This window comes from Centropristis striata, chromosome 18, assembly GCF_030273125.1.
Source record: "Centropristis striata isolate RG_2023a ecotype Rhode Island chromosome 18, C.striata_1.0, whole genome shotgun sequence".
Taxonomy (NCBI): domain Eukaryota; kingdom Metazoa; phylum Chordata; class Actinopteri; order Perciformes; family Serranidae; genus Centropristis; species Centropristis striata.
In genome coordinates, this window is record NC_081534.1 from 22053417 (window position 1) to 22070380 (window position 16964).

At 38.6% G+C, this 16964-nt stretch overlaps 1 protein-coding gene across 1 annotated transcript in view; it reads right to left on the bottom strand.

Annotated features, from left to right (window-relative positions):
• enpp1 (ectonucleotide pyrophosphatase/phosphodiesterase 1) overlaps positions 1-8182 on the bottom strand; it is a 40159-nt gene extending 31977 nt beyond the window's left edge. Inside the window, exons 1-2 of the mRNA XM_059356262.1 lie at positions 7780-8182; positions 2278-2350 (exon numbers count right to left, since the gene is read on the bottom strand). Coding sequence (XP_059212245.1) covers positions 2278-2350; positions 7780-7914 — 208 coding nt within the window. The 5' untranslated portion in view covers positions 7915-8182. The remainder of the gene's footprint in view (positions 1-2277; positions 2351-7779) is intronic.
• Between the last annotated feature and the right edge of the window lie 8782 nt (positions 8183-16964).

Sequence of the window (16964 nt, forward strand, 5' to 3'; positions counted from 1 at the left end):
CTGAAAGTCCACTCTGTGCTGGAGGTTTCATGTTCCTTTTCCAGCTTTTGATTGGCTTTCAAAGTTGTGACGTAGCTAATCTAGCTAGTGAAGACATCTCCCCCTTCAGTAGAGAAATATGAAAACAGCCTCTAGTGACAGGCTTTACACTGGTATAACTCAGTATAGTCAAGACCAGACGGATTGTATATTTATCTATTTAAATGACCTGGGGGAGATAGGTGATGTTGCAATAAAGTAAGTATTTGCCAAGAAAATGTAACACAAACCTAATACAAATACAATATATCCTCCATTGTCTTGCTCTGTGTCTTGCTCAAGGACATTCCCACAGAGAAGGCGCCTCTCTACAGGAAGCTTTGGGCCACCTCCAAGCAACTGCTTTCCCGATACAATCTGTCAAGTCTGCTGCTGACTGGACACATGACAGAGGGAGTCTTAGCATGTCGGTGAGAAAGCCCCTCCTCACTGCCTCTCCAGGCCAGCAGTGTGGTTTGGACCGAACAGGGGGATGCTCCGTCTCAGGAGACAAGTTGCTGTGGTCTGTAATCCGCAGGAAAACCCACTCTCAGCATTTCATACTACATACTGTCGACCTCCAAGAAAGGTCCTCTGTTATTTTTATTCCTTTTAATCTGCTTCCAAAGGCCTTACCATGAAAGCAGTGTTATGAAAGAAGCAGAGGTTCCAACAAGGCTGCATATATGTGAAAAAGTGCTAAAAATAAAAGGCCGGGTGAGTGCAAAGTCAAGATGTATACTTCCCATATGGCTTTCATGTTAGTTGGGTGGGAAATATAAGTTAAAGGGAAATGCCACAGCAGAGAGAGCACCCCGCCCAGGGCTAGGGACAGTTGCCCACAGTCACCACCGCTGCCCCCGAAATGGAAGAGGAGTGTTTTGGCACGGCGGTTAGCAACAAAGAGCACACTGACGCCGCTGCCCACGGCTAACCAGAGGGAATCTATAGCTGCAGAGCACATGCCAACCTCGGGTGAACATTCCTGTCTCGCTTAAATGTGTGTTTACGACGTGTTTTGCAATAGTGGGCAAAAAACCGTTTGGATCACACCTCCCTGACAGAAACATATCCTGTGAACAAATCATATGCAGTCTCAGGAGCTAACACACCAATGTGTCCCTCTTTCACTGACTGGCTGCTGGTAACTTGACCCTCTTTCACTGCTGCTGGAAATACTTTTAGTTTAGAGTTTCTGAAGGATCTACAGTTAGCAGGCTCATTCATTCAGTTTCTTTTCTGGTAGCCCAAACAGCAGGTTGGCAGCCAAACAGTGGCTGTGAGCCTTGACTGAAAAAGTGCTAAAAATGTAACATGAGATGGTTATTTCTGTATGTGTCTCTTGTTGCAACCAAAGAATCGTGTTGTAGTGTGAAAACCATTGCTCACAAAACTCAGCGAGAGCAGGGGGCATTGGCATTTTAAACTATGTGAATAGCATTTAACTAAGTGTTTCATATTTCCTGAAGGAGCACTGTCATTTAAATACCATATTTGTATATTTTTATTTGACTTTGTGTCCAATTATTTTGATGGCATTGAATTTTTGTCCCTAGGAAAATAAAATGAACCCAACGGAAATAGCTTTCTAGTGTCCCCTGATCAGATCCGATCAGATAAGTTTTGCAAAATTATTTTCAGGAAATTACCTTTCTGTCTATGGCAACTGTTACAAAAATGGCCAAAGATTGAAATGTCAAAATCTTTACCATTCAAAGTTCAATAAACACTCAATTGAAGGACCTTGGACCTTGAAATCTCTTCGGGGAAAACCAATACTTTAAAACATAAATAAAGTTGTGTTCACATTTAGTTTTTCTAAACTATTACTTTCGGCTTTTCTGTGCTTTTAAAACGTTTGTTAAACTTTTGGTCATATCCAAGTTTGCTAGCTTGCAATCTTTTTCTTCCTGCCTTTTTCTGGCACACAGCAACTTCTTGGTGGGTAACAGCCACCTGTCAGACTGTGGAATAGTGTGAAACTACTGGCAGTGATGTGTGTTGCTTCGCTCTGCACATTCATCTACCATGAATAAGTGTCCTCATGCAGTGTATGTGTATGAAATGCAAAACATCACTCTATTGGGACACTGGTGGTCAAATAGATCATTAAACTGCAGCTTTAGTATATTGAAACTAAATGCTGTTACGACAGCCGGGGACTATGGTGATGGAAACATACATAGCTTGGGAAACATCATCAAAAACATGCTATAACTGTAAAATATATAGAACAATGAAACAGTCATGACTGCTTACCATTTCCATCAGAGCCTTTCCTCAGAGATAACACCAGAGCCAAGATGACCACCAGTAAGCACAGCAGCAGAACCTAAAATCCAAAGAACAAAAATGAGGATGATTGTTGAAAACTACTACAGATAGTAGTTCATAAATATTGTCCACAAAATCAAACTTAGTTTGATTTAGAGTGCTAAATGATGATCAGAAGTATTCATCACATAATGTTCTATTTTTACATGATTACTGAGCATCAATATATCTGACAGCTTTTAGCAACTACCACAAAACTTAAAAAAAAACAATAAATCTTTTTTTTTGCATGATATTTTTAATGATATTGTGGTCAAAACAGTCTTAGCAAAGTGTCTATTCTACTGGCTCTCAAGACACGCTATGGTGTCAACTACATGCCTTGTGACCATAATATAAATATACTCTAACCAACTTCTGGCTCCTTTAGAGAAGCCATCAATCAGGACATCTTGAGGAACCATAAACACCAACAGAAAGAGTGTTGTTACTACACTACAGACAGATTTGTTATCCACACCAGCAGTTTTGGCTTTAGAAATGACAATGTCGGTTGTTCGGTCCACTACTTTGGTCCAGTTGGAGACGACTACTGGATGGACTGCCATGAAATGTAGTACAAGCATTCTTAAGATCCCCCTTGTGGTCCCCTGATGGAGGTCCATCATCAAGTCAAAATCCAAGTTATTTCAATTTGGTTTATGACCAAATACCTTAAAAACAAATGTAATTCCCATAATCCTCAAATTGTTTTAGGTTTTTGGATCGGTTTGTCTGTTTGTTAACAGGATTAAGGAAAAACTACTAGCCCAGTTTTCTTAAAACTTGGATGGATGTCACATGGTCCGAGGAAAAACCAATTACATTTTGGAAACAAAAATTATTTTTCACCTTTGTGAAACCTTTTGTGAATTTCAAGGTCATTTGTGCACATCAATGTGTTGTTTAAACCTCTGAGTTAGGACTAGGAGATATGGAGAAAATTAAATATCACAATATTTTTTTAAACAAATACCTCAATATCTGTATTCCCGGATTTTGCACTTTTGGTGCTTTCACAAAACTTTACACAAAGAGATTTTTGATAAATAATCATCAGTGTGGATGATGACAGCCTTCCAAAGACACAGGTACAATATGATGACATCCAAAACTGCCTGTAAGCCTGTTGTGACTGATATATTTACTATAATAATAATGTTGACACAATGCACCACATCCGCATCCTGTAACATTACTTTGTATCGATCTCTCTTTCTCTCTGCATTGACTGCAGGACATGTGCAGTACAGTGCGGGGACATAATCGATGGATGTCGTCGTTCTAAAGAATTTTTTTAAAAAGAAGCTAAAATAGGTTCCCATATACTTTGGTCCAGGTTATGACCTGCCCAAGTAAATTCTATATATTGGAAACCCTGTAAATAAATAAAGTGAGCGCTGTGATGCCATAGGAACAGGTTGCTGATGTTGGATGAGGTTACTTTTCAACTTGTCAGAACATGTCATAGCAATGAATGCCAGTTCAACAGGTTGGCATTAAATCAAAACGCTTAATAATAGACACATATACGGGATACTGACTCCCAACCCAGAGGGAGCAATCCACCCATTTCCAGCAGAGAACCGACCTCTTCACCCTTGACTGCAATCTGCCCCGGTGCATGCTGGAGGTCACAAAGGCTTCAGCCCTGCCCAGTACAAGCTAATCCTTTCCATCTTCCCCCATTCACCATCCCCAACTGTGCAAACATTGGTCTTGGCCCTCTGTAATTGAAAAATCAAAGGAGGACGTTGCTTCTTTATCAGCTGCTTGGCTCATATCTACCCAGACATGGCTTCTCCCTGGGGGCTAGGGGTCTTTTAATTAGAGGGATGTTTCAAAGAAGCCTGAATATGTTTATTTAGAGAGGTAGTTGTGCTCTGCAGTCTTATCATGCTGTTTATTTTCAAGCCCCTAAAACACCCACACCAGTTCTCATAGTGGTTATCATGGTCATTTAATTAGTGTGGAGTTTAAAAGCAGGTTTGTTAAAAAGTGTCCTGCCAGTTTCAAACATTTACCTGGTTCTGTAAGCCAGTGGTTATCAAGTTGTTTAGCTTATGAGACCTTACAATGAAGAAAGGTCAGTTTATAGGAATTACAACAGGGCCATGAAGTCCATGGACAATTATTTGTGTCTTTTATCCCTTAAACCATCTTGTGACCCCTCAGATTTATCATGGGACCACTTAGTGGGGCCCTTAGTAAGACCAATGGGCTGGAAGTGGAACTGTAAGAGCTTCCTCATTATGACATTAACATCCACCCCTGAAGCAATGATTTAAGAGTGGGTCTCTGGAGATATGTTAACTTACTCAGCAAGAAATAATGCATTATGTCTGTCTTTTGTCTGCTGGAAAAATTCCTCACAGGAGTCATAAAACTTTCATCTTATCTCACTGCATCCTAACAAATCACAGCAACCACTAAAGTTTATTTACAGCAGTAAAACTGGTTTATGTCTTCTGTCTTTATCTTTTCACCATCGTTTATGTATGTTTTAACTTAAAATGTGTAATATAAATCGTCGTTTTGTGGACAATCTTATCTTTAGTCTTTTTTCAAAACTAAAGCTAAAAAACACACATAAATCCAACAGAAGCTCACTTGTAGGAGGATGTTTAAATCATGCTGATACTAGAACAAGTGAAATTTTGGCTTATATGTTTTATTGCTTTTGAGACAAGTAAAACCCTCTGACTCAACCCTAGATTATATATTTTGATGCTGTACTCATTCATGCCCTTTAATTTGTTCATTCAAAAAGCTGTAGTGGTGCACTGTTCTTCTCAAAAACAGGATTGTGGGAATCATCCACCACGAGTAATCCTTTTGGTGTGATTCACATACGTGAATTCCTAGACGGGTATGAAAATATGCTCCTCTGTCTGTGTGTGTGTGTGTGTGTGTGTGTGTGTGTGGTGTCTGGGTATGTGCACTTATTTTCTCCAGCTATAGGTGAGGAAAGAGAGAGACCTGAATAGGACGTGCTGCTTGGGAAAGACGTGGTCTTTGTGGGTTGTGAAAGTAAACAGTCTGTCTGGTGGAAACCCACTTGTCTGACACTAAAACTACCTGCAGCTTTCTCTCTATTGTCTACACAGTAAAATCCCAATTGGACTGCTGGGAGTCAAAATCAAACTGCGACAGCACAACAAAGTCTGTCTGCAGACACAAGCATGAAAAATATCTCTATTAGTCTGAAAACTAACAACTAATCCTCATATTAGAACAGAAAATTCTATTCTATTCTATTTTCTGTCTTTAGTCCCAAGATGTTGTAATCACCTTTTTGCAAGAACTCAAATAAGCACAAACAACACTATTACTAACAGCTGTACGGGGGCTGATGTGTGACAGGGCAGACTATATTATTGTCTAGACTTTGCCACATGTGTATTTAATCAGTACCAAGCAGACAGCAGCTAAAATCACTAGTGCCTGGGGTTTGAGCAGGAGTTTGCTAGTAAATAGTTTATAAGGCGTGTTTACTGTCAGATCATTTCTGACTGTACAGTTTATAATGCAGCGATGAGGAAGATTAAAGGGTACACAGCCACTTACGGTACTTCAGGCTTAAAATAGCATGTATTTTATTATTTTACTCAGAAAAAACACTTTAAAAATATATAACTGACCACAGCTACATAAAAGCATTATTTAATACATATTTCTTTGCAATTCTTTCAATTATGGTTTTTGTCTTCATGTCCTCAAATGTATTCCAGATTTAGTTTTTCTGTAGAGTATGTGTGGTTTTTCTTGATGCCTCAAGCACTATAAAAGCTGCCGTTGTATTTTAGGCTTTTTCTCTGTGACAGGAATACAATTCTGGAGGATAAAAACAAAACAGGAGTTCTACTGTCCGAGCAAATCCAGGTCATAAAATAGATGGAGGCAGTAAGTCGGAATAATGGCTTTCAGATAATATAAATCCAAAAGCTGCAGTAAAGAGCTAAAGAGTGGGGTGCTGGAAGTGAAAATCAGATTGAAAATTTTGATTATTAGACACAAGATCATAACCATCCAAGGGAGACTTACACCACGAGCTATGCGATCATAAACAATGGTATATGCTCCTGCGTTGCTTTTCTTGGTCTCAGACTAGAATAAACTGTAATTTGGAGGTTTATAATTGCTGCTTGCACGAAACAAGCTACTTTGAGAATTAAGCCTTGTGCGATTCATTGTTTTGTCCTTTTAGATACTAAACGATCAAACAAGTAACTGATTAATTAAGAAAATAATCAACAGATCAGCTGATGAGATAAACAATAATTTGTTTCACCTCTAAAAACTAAACTTCTGATGAGATTCTTCAATACAAAAACACTTCTGTTTACTGACTGCGTCCCTCTTCTGACTGCACAAAAAATTCGGATTAAACTTTACTTTAATCCACACTGTGCACTCAGAGGTCCAGTCCCATATTAATACTAATAGGTTTAGATCATCTCCACCTGCAGAGACACTTCTGGTCTCTGCCTTTTTGCACTGGAGTGAAAACTTTTGGTTTCCACTTTCACACTGGCAGCACTGACAGTCTGGGCTGTTTGACAGTTATATATTAATCACACAGAGAGTAAACAGTGTGCAACAGCTTCTGGTGATTAATAACTTACAAGGAAGACAGATACAATCACCGAGGCTGGAACTAGTCTTATTTTCATTATCGAATAATCTGACGATTACTTTAACGAATAAAACGACTAATCATTTAATCTATGGTATGTCAGAAAATAGTGAAAAGCCTGGTTTGGAAACTCTGACATCCCCAAATGTCTTGTTTTGTGCAACCAATGGTCCAAAACCCAAAAATATGCAGTTTACAATCACATTTGACAAAGGAAACCATCAAAATCTCTACTTTCCAAGATGGAACCAAAAGAGGTTTGGCAGTTTTTCCACATTTTTGCTTTGAATATGACTGAAACAGTTTTTAATAATCAAAGTAGTTCCCTTTTATTGGCTTATCATTCCAGCTCAAGCAGCCACTCTAAACTGAGAGTTTATGGACCCATTCCAACTTTATAGACACACTTTATAATCCTACAGTAACGCTACAAAGCCTTTGAAAAGCTGCTGCAAATAACTTTTAGGTGACTATATAACATCTATAGAGCATCACACAGACCCCCAATAAAGTATATTAAAGTGGTTCTTCATAATGTGACAAATGATGCAGCAAGTCTTTATTTGCAACAACTTAAATATATATTATTCGGGGTCTGTGTGATGCTCAATAGCTTTTGCAGCAAGTCTTTTATTCACTTCAGTGAAAGTGATCCAAGAGCACTTTTTTCCAGCTGTGGGATTTGAAAGATCTAACATTTTATTAAGAGTCTGAAAGTAAATAAAAACATGTGGCCTTTTTTTTTTTTTTTTGCAGTGCAAGAAAAAAGTTAGGTGGTCAGACATGGAGAAAGGAAGGTATATTGAACGTACCCCAGTTATGATTTTACAGTGTTTATTCCTCTTCGTTCCCGGTTGATTGTTTCTCCTTTGGCTCTCCAGCTCTGGTGTCCCAAACAAAGACGCAGCCTGTTCAGCCGAGCGGTCCTCTCCTTTGGTTACTTCCATGCTGCTGAGCGCTGCAAACTCCTGCCAGTGTTTTCCAGGAGGGACTGAGTGTGGCCACCAGGCAGGCAGAGCTTCACCCTAGCTGACTGAGGAGTAATATGCTGCTGCTGCTGTGGAGGATATGTGACCTCTCTGCTGAAGTGGAGCACCGCCTTTCTTGACGTCTCCCAAGTTTACAGAGCAGCAGCATGTGATTGATCAGAGAGAGTTGGATGCTGCGGGGCTGATTAAAGGAAGCAGAGCCGATCTCAACAGTCTGCTATTTTGGCTCCAGTGTCATTTTCCAGTGAAGACTTGCTCAACAGTAAATGTGATGCAAGGGCCACTTTAGAGAGGAGTTGAGGCTGTAATAAAAAAACAAATAAATGAGCTCATTCCGGATATTTATGCTTATAAGTGCTTAAATTTTTTTTTTGCATTAATTATTTCTCATCTGAAAGATAAAAACAAACAAACAACTGTGAAGAAAGTTTGTTAAAAACTTACAGTGAAGTTGCTGAGAGCTGCCTCCCTCTTGTGGTCAAACTGTAGTGGTGCAACCAATGTCCCTCACAATTTTCATAGATCAATGACAGTTCTGAGATTTTGCATTTGAATATAAGATAATAAACTTTCTAATGTTACATTACTCTTCAGCAGTTGCCATACACGGAGATTTAGCTGAGTTGCAGAGTTCGCTAACGATTGTGTCATTAACAGGATATTTGTTCCCCTGCTAAATGTCAAGTTGTCATGATACACATTGAGAACTGAAAGCAACATTATTCACTGAATGACAACAGCCATAAATATTTATGAAGTCTGCATTTTTTTCTTGTCACTCATGTAAGTGATATGACATTTTTGATACAAAGCTGTGCAGTTGAGTGTCATACATCAGTCTGTTAAACGTTCAGCTACTTAAAACAAAAACAAAAAACAGTTAAAACTTTACTGTACAAGCTTCTTAACAAGTTCTAACAATGTTTATTTAGATCAAACTAAGTTCTGGCTCTCTGTAGCCTTATTCCTGGATGCCACCATTAGAAACACCAGAGTGCAGCTTGGACCCCTCTGGTTGGACCACTAAAGTAATCCTACTGGAATTTCCGTGGGTCCTCTCCAGTACGTTTTATCCCAGTTACAGTTGCAAACCCTTTCTGAGAGTCAGTTTTACTCAGCCTCATTGGGCTTTAAAATCTGTACAGCATATGTGGCCCTTTGCACAAAGAGACTACACTGTTTGTGGCTGTGTTGGCTCACAGAACATCTGATGTGGTGCACATTTAAACACAGGATCCAGGATGCCGTTCCAACAATTTATTGAAGATAATGGCAGTTCAAATGGTCAACAGTTTGATGCATGATTGATGGATGATTTTTTCTATACAGAGAAATATGAAAAGAGAATATTGCTGATTAGAATAATATCAAACTAATGATAATAATGACAATAAATTAGGTTACTCTTTCAACTTCCTTCATTAATGCATCTGTTTTCATTTCCTCAAACTCAGGAATGTAGAGTAAAGAAACTCACAGGCCTGAAGGGCTGACCTATAAAGTCTTGGGGGGAGTGGCTAACTCAGGAGTGACGGGGTGAAGCTGCAGGTATAGTTTAGATTTAACAACTCCAGCTTCGGGCTGTCAACGGAAATGTCAGGGGTACAGGCAGGATGCTGGTTGACACAGCCGTGCAAATTACCTATGTGCTGACAGAAAATACACACTAAACATGCATTATGTTGCTCTATGTCACATGTTTACCATACAATGTAAATTTCATGGACAAATTAAGATGATAAGAGTCAATAATAGCATGTAGATGTCGTCTTATAATTAAATTACCTGTTGTTGTTCCCTTGTGCACCTTAAATGTGTGTAGCCTCCATATTATATTTTTTCGGTAGGCAAAAAATACAGTATTTTTATTGTCCAAGTGTATTTAGTATGTCAAGAGTATCAAGTAATCAAGAGTTGAAGAGTATCGAGAATATTAAGTATAATTATAAGAAGGGAAAGGGAAATGTGCATGTGTACGTGTATATATATATTTACACATGTGTGTACAGGTCTGTCCTGAATGTATATGGATATAAGTATATGTGCATGTATGTATGTATGTATGTATGTATGTATGTTATTTTTATATATTCTCATAACAACATTACAACAAAATTATTACTCTATTTTAGACTTATTTTTCAATTTAGTTATGCATTTTATTATCTTAATTTAATTGAATGTAATGTATTTATTCTTGTATGTGTGGTGGATAAGCTCTGTTTCTTGTCTTGTGTTTGTCTTTTGTTTTGTTTTATTGTTTGTATTATGTTGTTGGTTGGTTTAAGAATATAGTGATAATAATGCATTAGGAATTGTACAATGTACACTCAAGCTACAAAATTATTTGATGCCAAACCACAGCAACATTGTCCCATTAAAAACTTTACATTTTAACAACCTCACTTTACATTGTGAAGGTCTCAAGACTGCACTGAGCACATTAACAATAATAATAATAATAATAATAATCCATTTTATTTATAAGCGCCTTTCAAAACACCCAAGGTCACTTTACAAAAAAGCATAAAATAATTTAAAAACAGTGGCAACAAAATAAAACATCGAACAGTATTGAGATGGTGATTGGGTGACTAGGTGGTGTATGCTTGTCAGTCATTTGGATTTAATCTGGAGTTAATTCATGATCAACTTTGTCCAACACACTCAATTTTTTATATATCTATTACCCCTTGTCTGTCTGTTTGTCTGCCACACACTGAAACACACAATGTTTTATACTTTATTCTGTAGCTTGTATTTATACACATGATCCATAAATATGTCAAAGGAATTCTGCAGTAATCCACTTACAAAAGCATCCACAAGATGGTGATGTTGCAGCATGGTTTAAATTACACTACATTTCCTTCCCTGTAGTAAAGCTATTTTCATGAAGTGCTAAAAATATAACATAGCACTGCTCCTGATCCCTGACAGCTTCAACACAGCTCGCATATTTCAGCTCTGTGAGGTCCGGTCCCCCCTCAGATTCAGTTGTGTCATGTGGTGTGATAATGGAGATCACATGTGGCTGGAACCGCTGACCTCTGACCTCTGCCTCGTCCCGCTATCACAAACAGCCCAGGGTTAACTAGTCTTTGTCTCCCTGTGAATGCATGTATACTGTATGTGTCTGTGTGAGTGCCTGGATATGAAAATAAACCTGGTTCTGTGTTGTTTTTTTAAGCATGTTTTGTGTGTGTGCCAGCTGTGTGTGTGTGTGTGTGTGTGTGTGTGTGTGTGTTGCTCAGTGAACTGCATGTCTCTCAGCAGAGTGTCTCCCTACAGCTGTCCCCAACACAGCTGGACCTTACAGTATGACCTTTTTATGTTGACCTACACATGTAGCACTTACTGTCCTCATCACATGTTCCTCACGACTTCTTAAAAGTCTTTCCAAGAAACACTTTTCATGTGTGTGTTGCTTATCCAAAGACCTGGAAACACTGCTTTCAAAGCTTTTTTCCAACCTAGAGAACTTTAAATTCGAGACAAAGTCATGACATTTAGAAAGAAATCCAGTCTGGCTTTGAATATTTAACTCTAAAAAACAATATACTACTGTAGAGGAAACACACATGTATCAATCTTTAAAGTTTCTGTATTTGTCTTGAACTCTGAGTGCCCCTACACATTTCCCCCCAAGGAGCAGCACCATATATATGCTGCACATTCTGCCTCGCCATGTTCAAACACTTCACTGAAGCTGGTACATCATGCTTACACACATATCCAGGAGGAAAATCTTAAAATATGCAGTTTTTATGGTTGTACTTTTGCATCATATGGAGACATGTTTAGAATAATTCAGACACATTTCTGCCCCAAGCACAACACATGTTTTGTTCCCTTTAATACAGTTAAAGTTAAATGGGTTTGAACAATGCTAGGCTACAAACATTGAAGTTTAATGGATGAAATAACTCCTTAAAGCGTGCTTTAACTCACTGTCTTCTGCATGTTTAATTTAGGCTGAATCCCATCACAACCCCTTTCCCCCTCCGCCTTGCTTTTGCGCGTTCATGTGAGGGGTAGGGCTTTCTCAATTCTCATTTGGTTTAAGGGCTAGGGCCAAGGCGTAGGGCTACGGAGCCCTTGAAATGAAGCTTACGAAGGACCAAATTTAAAAGGGAGGGCTTTGAGGAGTTTCCCAGCATCCCCCATCAGCTGAGCTGGCCGACTTTTGGCCAATATTTCATAGGCTACAGTGAAAAAAATCATGAAAGTTAGGTACCATAATTTGATTTCTCAGCAGACGTATGTGTCTGTAATTCAGTCGTCGGCTTCAGTGTTTTCTGTTAGTAGCAGACAGACTTAAAAATAGAAAAATGGCCCAGGCAACAGACATTACAACTTGTGTGGACGACATTTTGGATTGTGTTGACATGACTAAAATTGCCGCCTCTGTTGACGTAACAGTCCGCAAGCGTCAATAGATGATGATGGAGGGGTGTCTCGTTTCTTTCTAACATTCTTAACGCTACTACCATCAACTCCACAACTCAACTCCGTTACTCTTGAAATATTTGCATTTATATTTTCTATTGCACATTTAATTTTCAATTCAATTCAGTTAAATGTATGTAGCCCAGAATCACAAATTTCCCTCAGAGGGCTTTAAAATCTGTACAGCATACAGTGCCCTCTGTCTTATGACCACCACTTCAGATCTATATTGGATGTGTGTATCTATTTACTGAATTGACCAGAAACAGTCTGTTAAAGTACAGCACCTGGAAATGGCAAAACATGCACAAAAATGCACAGTAAATTAAAAATGGCTGACTTACTATTGGGTTTAGAGTATGGGTCCAAAAAGTGTTATCCCAATGATTATTACACAGTGGCGCATATACTTTCATGTATAAAATGACTCAGATTTTTGCCTCCAAGTGGGCTAGAGACTTCCAACGGCCAAGGCGGCTACTTATGATTTAACACTCTGCTATTTGAATGGGAGTTAAATGATTTTATCTTGCCGCCCTTCTAGACTTTCCAAATGTTATTGGACCTAACAAATAAAATTCTGAAAGTGAAATGAATCGTTTTGCAGAGGTTGTTACTCTAAAAACTATAACCCGCTGATTTAAGGATGACTCTGTCTCAATGTTCGACTATGGGAAAAAGTCACTCGGGCCCAATCATCAAAAATTAGCTTGAAGCTCACTTCTCTTCCTGTAGGATGAAGCTCCATCACCCTAGAAAATGTTGCTAATTTATTTGAAATTTCAAAGTAGGGAAAAAAATATAAAATTTTTCACCAGTTCTGATGCGTGTGCCAAGTTTGGGCAGTTATTTCTCCTCAGAAAGGCAATTTTCCACATAATAATAATGAAAATATTGCTCATAATATTTCTTTCAGTTTTAATACAGTCCTCCCACCAGTTTCTGCTCTTATTAGAGGATCCATAAAAAGCCTTTCTTTCTCAGCAACAGGTGCCATCAACAAGTGATGGAGTTTTTTTTTCTTTTAGCAGTTTAACAGTCTCTGCTGTCAGAGTCTGCTGCTCTAAAATCAATTAGACATCACTGTTGGAACAATTCAAAGCCCTCAAAGCAACACTTGAAGTGAAGTACGGTGGCTTCAACACCAGACCGAGCCACGACTCATGAATAACATTGAGGAAGAGCAGCAGTAGGTGTGCTTAAAGAATTCATCAGCTGACAGTTATAGGCACATCTTCCCATGAGGTTTACTGTAGGCGCTTGTAAATCTGCCATGAATTATTCATTCAACATGACACAGTCCTCAGCACATTATATTGAAAGCTTCTGTCTTCCCAGACATATCTGTCACCGACTACCTGTCAATCAGGATTTACAGTAGTGTCTTTGGTCTGTTTGTTTTTGTTGTTGTCCTGAAATAAAAAGCATATATATGTTGTTTTTCCACTATTCTTAATGCTGATTCTTGAGACTTGTTACAACTGTTTGTTTTAGATGTGTTATATTTAAGATCAGCACAAATCTGAACTGTATGTTTTAAAGATGTTTTACTGTTCTGTACAAAAGGAAGAGAAATCCTAAAAAAAAAAAAAGGCTTCTTGACGCCTACATATGTCTGTTCATCAGCATAGTGGGGGAGTGAACTGTGGTGCATGTGGTTTACAGCTTCATGATGAAACTTTATTTGGCTAATGATGCTGAGGTGGGATCTGACAGTAAAAAACAGCCAAAGCTGTAAATGTTGCCAAAGGTGCAGTTTTACAGCTGTGAGAAATTAGCACAGGTGTCCTTTAAAAGCTTGCCTCCTCGCTTTTTGGTTTCATTAGAATGTAATTGAAGAGTTTGGTGCCGAAAATTAGATTTTTTTTTTCACGCCTTGGTTTTATTATGCTTAACACATCTTGTTTCTCTTTCATGGTATTGAGAGTTTACACAAAAGCAGTGTTAATGAACTTACACCTGTGGGCCGCGATGTGGGGCCCGGTGGCCCTCCGAATATGTTCTAAATGGATTCAGACTGGGAATTGTTTTGTTGCACTGTGGTTGCAAATAAAGTACCAGATTGCAGAAAAAAACATGAAAATAGAGCTTATTTATGAAAAAGAAAGTGGCCCCAACAGAGACCCGGGCTGAGCCCCAAATGCCCTTCATTCCTATAGGAACGCCTCTGCATACACCTGACCTGTGCAGGGCTGCAGTGTTTGACTGTGTGGGGCTGATGGATATATGTCTGATAAATATTAATAATATTTTTTTTTTATTGACTGGCCTCTTGCCTTATGGCATTTTGCTAAAGTGGCCCCCAGGTGAAGCAAGCTGAGTCAGGTCAGCTCAAGTCAGCATGCTGGGTAACAGTTTATTTGAAGGGGTATGCATAAGACTGACATGACACTATCATAACCATGACATGACATCGGTCATTAAGAAGAAGTAAGCTTTATGCATACATACGAATTTTGTCATTAAGTGTCATTCGGTTAATTATGTCAACTTTGATGCGAAGTTTACAATGTTTGAAATGGCTGAAACTATCACAGCAAAGAAAAAGTGAACTCCTCCCACTAATATATAAGTACACTTAAGTTGTTGACTAAGGTATTTATAAATCAGTATCATAATCTGTTAACTACTTTCTTACTTCCTGTTTGAACATACATGATCACAAATGTTAAAAGAAACTTTTTTTTAAAAGAACAATTGGTTCTCTTTGTGTTTTTTGTTTTTTTCTCCAAAAGTACAAAGTGTACATGTACATGAATATGTCAGGGCCCTCTGTTTGAGGAAGTAATCCTGTGTTCTTGTCAAAGACATCTCAAACATAGTCAACTTTACATTGAATGTGACATAATTGGCGAATGACACTTAATGGCAACATTCATAAGCATGCATAAAGTCTCCTCCGTGTTAATGACAGATGCCATGTCATGGTTATGACAGTGTCATGTCAGTCTTATGCATAGCCCTTCAAACAAAGTGTTACCCAGCATGCTAAAATGCTTTGGAGGGGAAAAAATGAGAGCCTCTCTCTTCAGATCTGATAGCAATGAAACACAGAGCTAGTCATCCTGAAACATGTGGACAAGAAGGAGAACAGATCCCCTACAAAATAAGATGCACTGCTTTGTACAAAAACATAAAAATTCCATTATCATGGCTACATGTTGAAAAACATGTCTGTCTGTCTGTCTGTCTGTCTGTCTGTCCATCATGTGCACAGTATAGGACAGGCAGTGTTGTGCCCACATCTCTTTACACATAAATGAATCTGTAGAGGAGTTCTGGTCAGTGTCTGCAGCTGCAGACATATTCAGCCCTGGATTAGATTCTATCACACGGCCTGCCAACCCTGATCAGGAATAACACATAACCTTTTTATTTATTTATTTATTTATTTTACACCTTGAACTTTCATAATACAGCCTCTTCAGTCCTCTTTCTTGTGAAGCTGAGCTTCTTCCATCCCCTTTAGCTTCTCCTGAAAGCTGCAAAGGCTTTGAGGTCACATGAGGGTTTTAATGCTTAGAATGAAGAACAGGCCTGACTCAGTGTAGCTACCATATTATTGTTGGAAAAAGTTCAACATGGTGTTTCTTTAATGCGACCTCTAAACATTTTGAGATGCTATTTGAGAAAGTGATGCATTGAACTTGTTTGCCATGAGGGGGAACAGGACGGCAGTGCAATCAGCTGCAGACAGCGATCAAGCCAACGAGTGTGAGTCATACAGTCCCTTATGACCAGCGCATGTGGGACTCAGTGAAGGAACAGAGGTCAGTTCAGGAAAAAAATCCATCTGTAAACAAAGACTGAGCCTCAAACTTCGAAGTTTCTGCAGAATTTTGCTGAGCAACTTATCTGGTTTTACTTTAGTTTGATAATATTTTAAGTGTTTTTGCACTTTCCAGAAATCACATCTTTTTACTTCCCGTTCGTGACGAAATAGTTGGTTTGGCTACACTGACAGTTATCACTTGTCATACTAATGCTAACCACCCAGTTCCTCTTTAGGCAGTTTCTTTTGTTGTTGCTGCAATCTGAATGTGGGAATGAGCACTATGATGAAACAGCTGACTGGACAATGCTTTCTGAAATTCGGCACAATTTGACAAAATTTACTTTACTATCCAGCCTGAAACCAACTTTAATACTCTGTCTTTTCATTTCAAACGTACTGCTCACAGCCAAACTTTGTCTGGGAAAATATAAACAGGCTCTTCTGGTCTGCGCACTGTAAATCTCTCTCATTAAGTATACAGAAATAGACAATTTTGACACTTATTGTCCTTTGCTTATGTAAGTCTTAAAGAGGCATTAGTATTCAATTGAGACTGTAATAATGTCATAATCCGTTAAAAACTTCACGTAGCTGCTTAAATGAATCAGAAATCTTACATAAACTGTGTTTACAACCTCTTAAGAAATGTCAGAGGGACAACTTAACAAGAACAAACATTGTTGTTAGTTTGAGAGATAATGACCTGAGAGATATCAGACAGTCTGGTGTCCCGACCATGGGAAGCTCAGCTGGAAATCTAAGGAGCTGTTAAGTGTCTAATTAC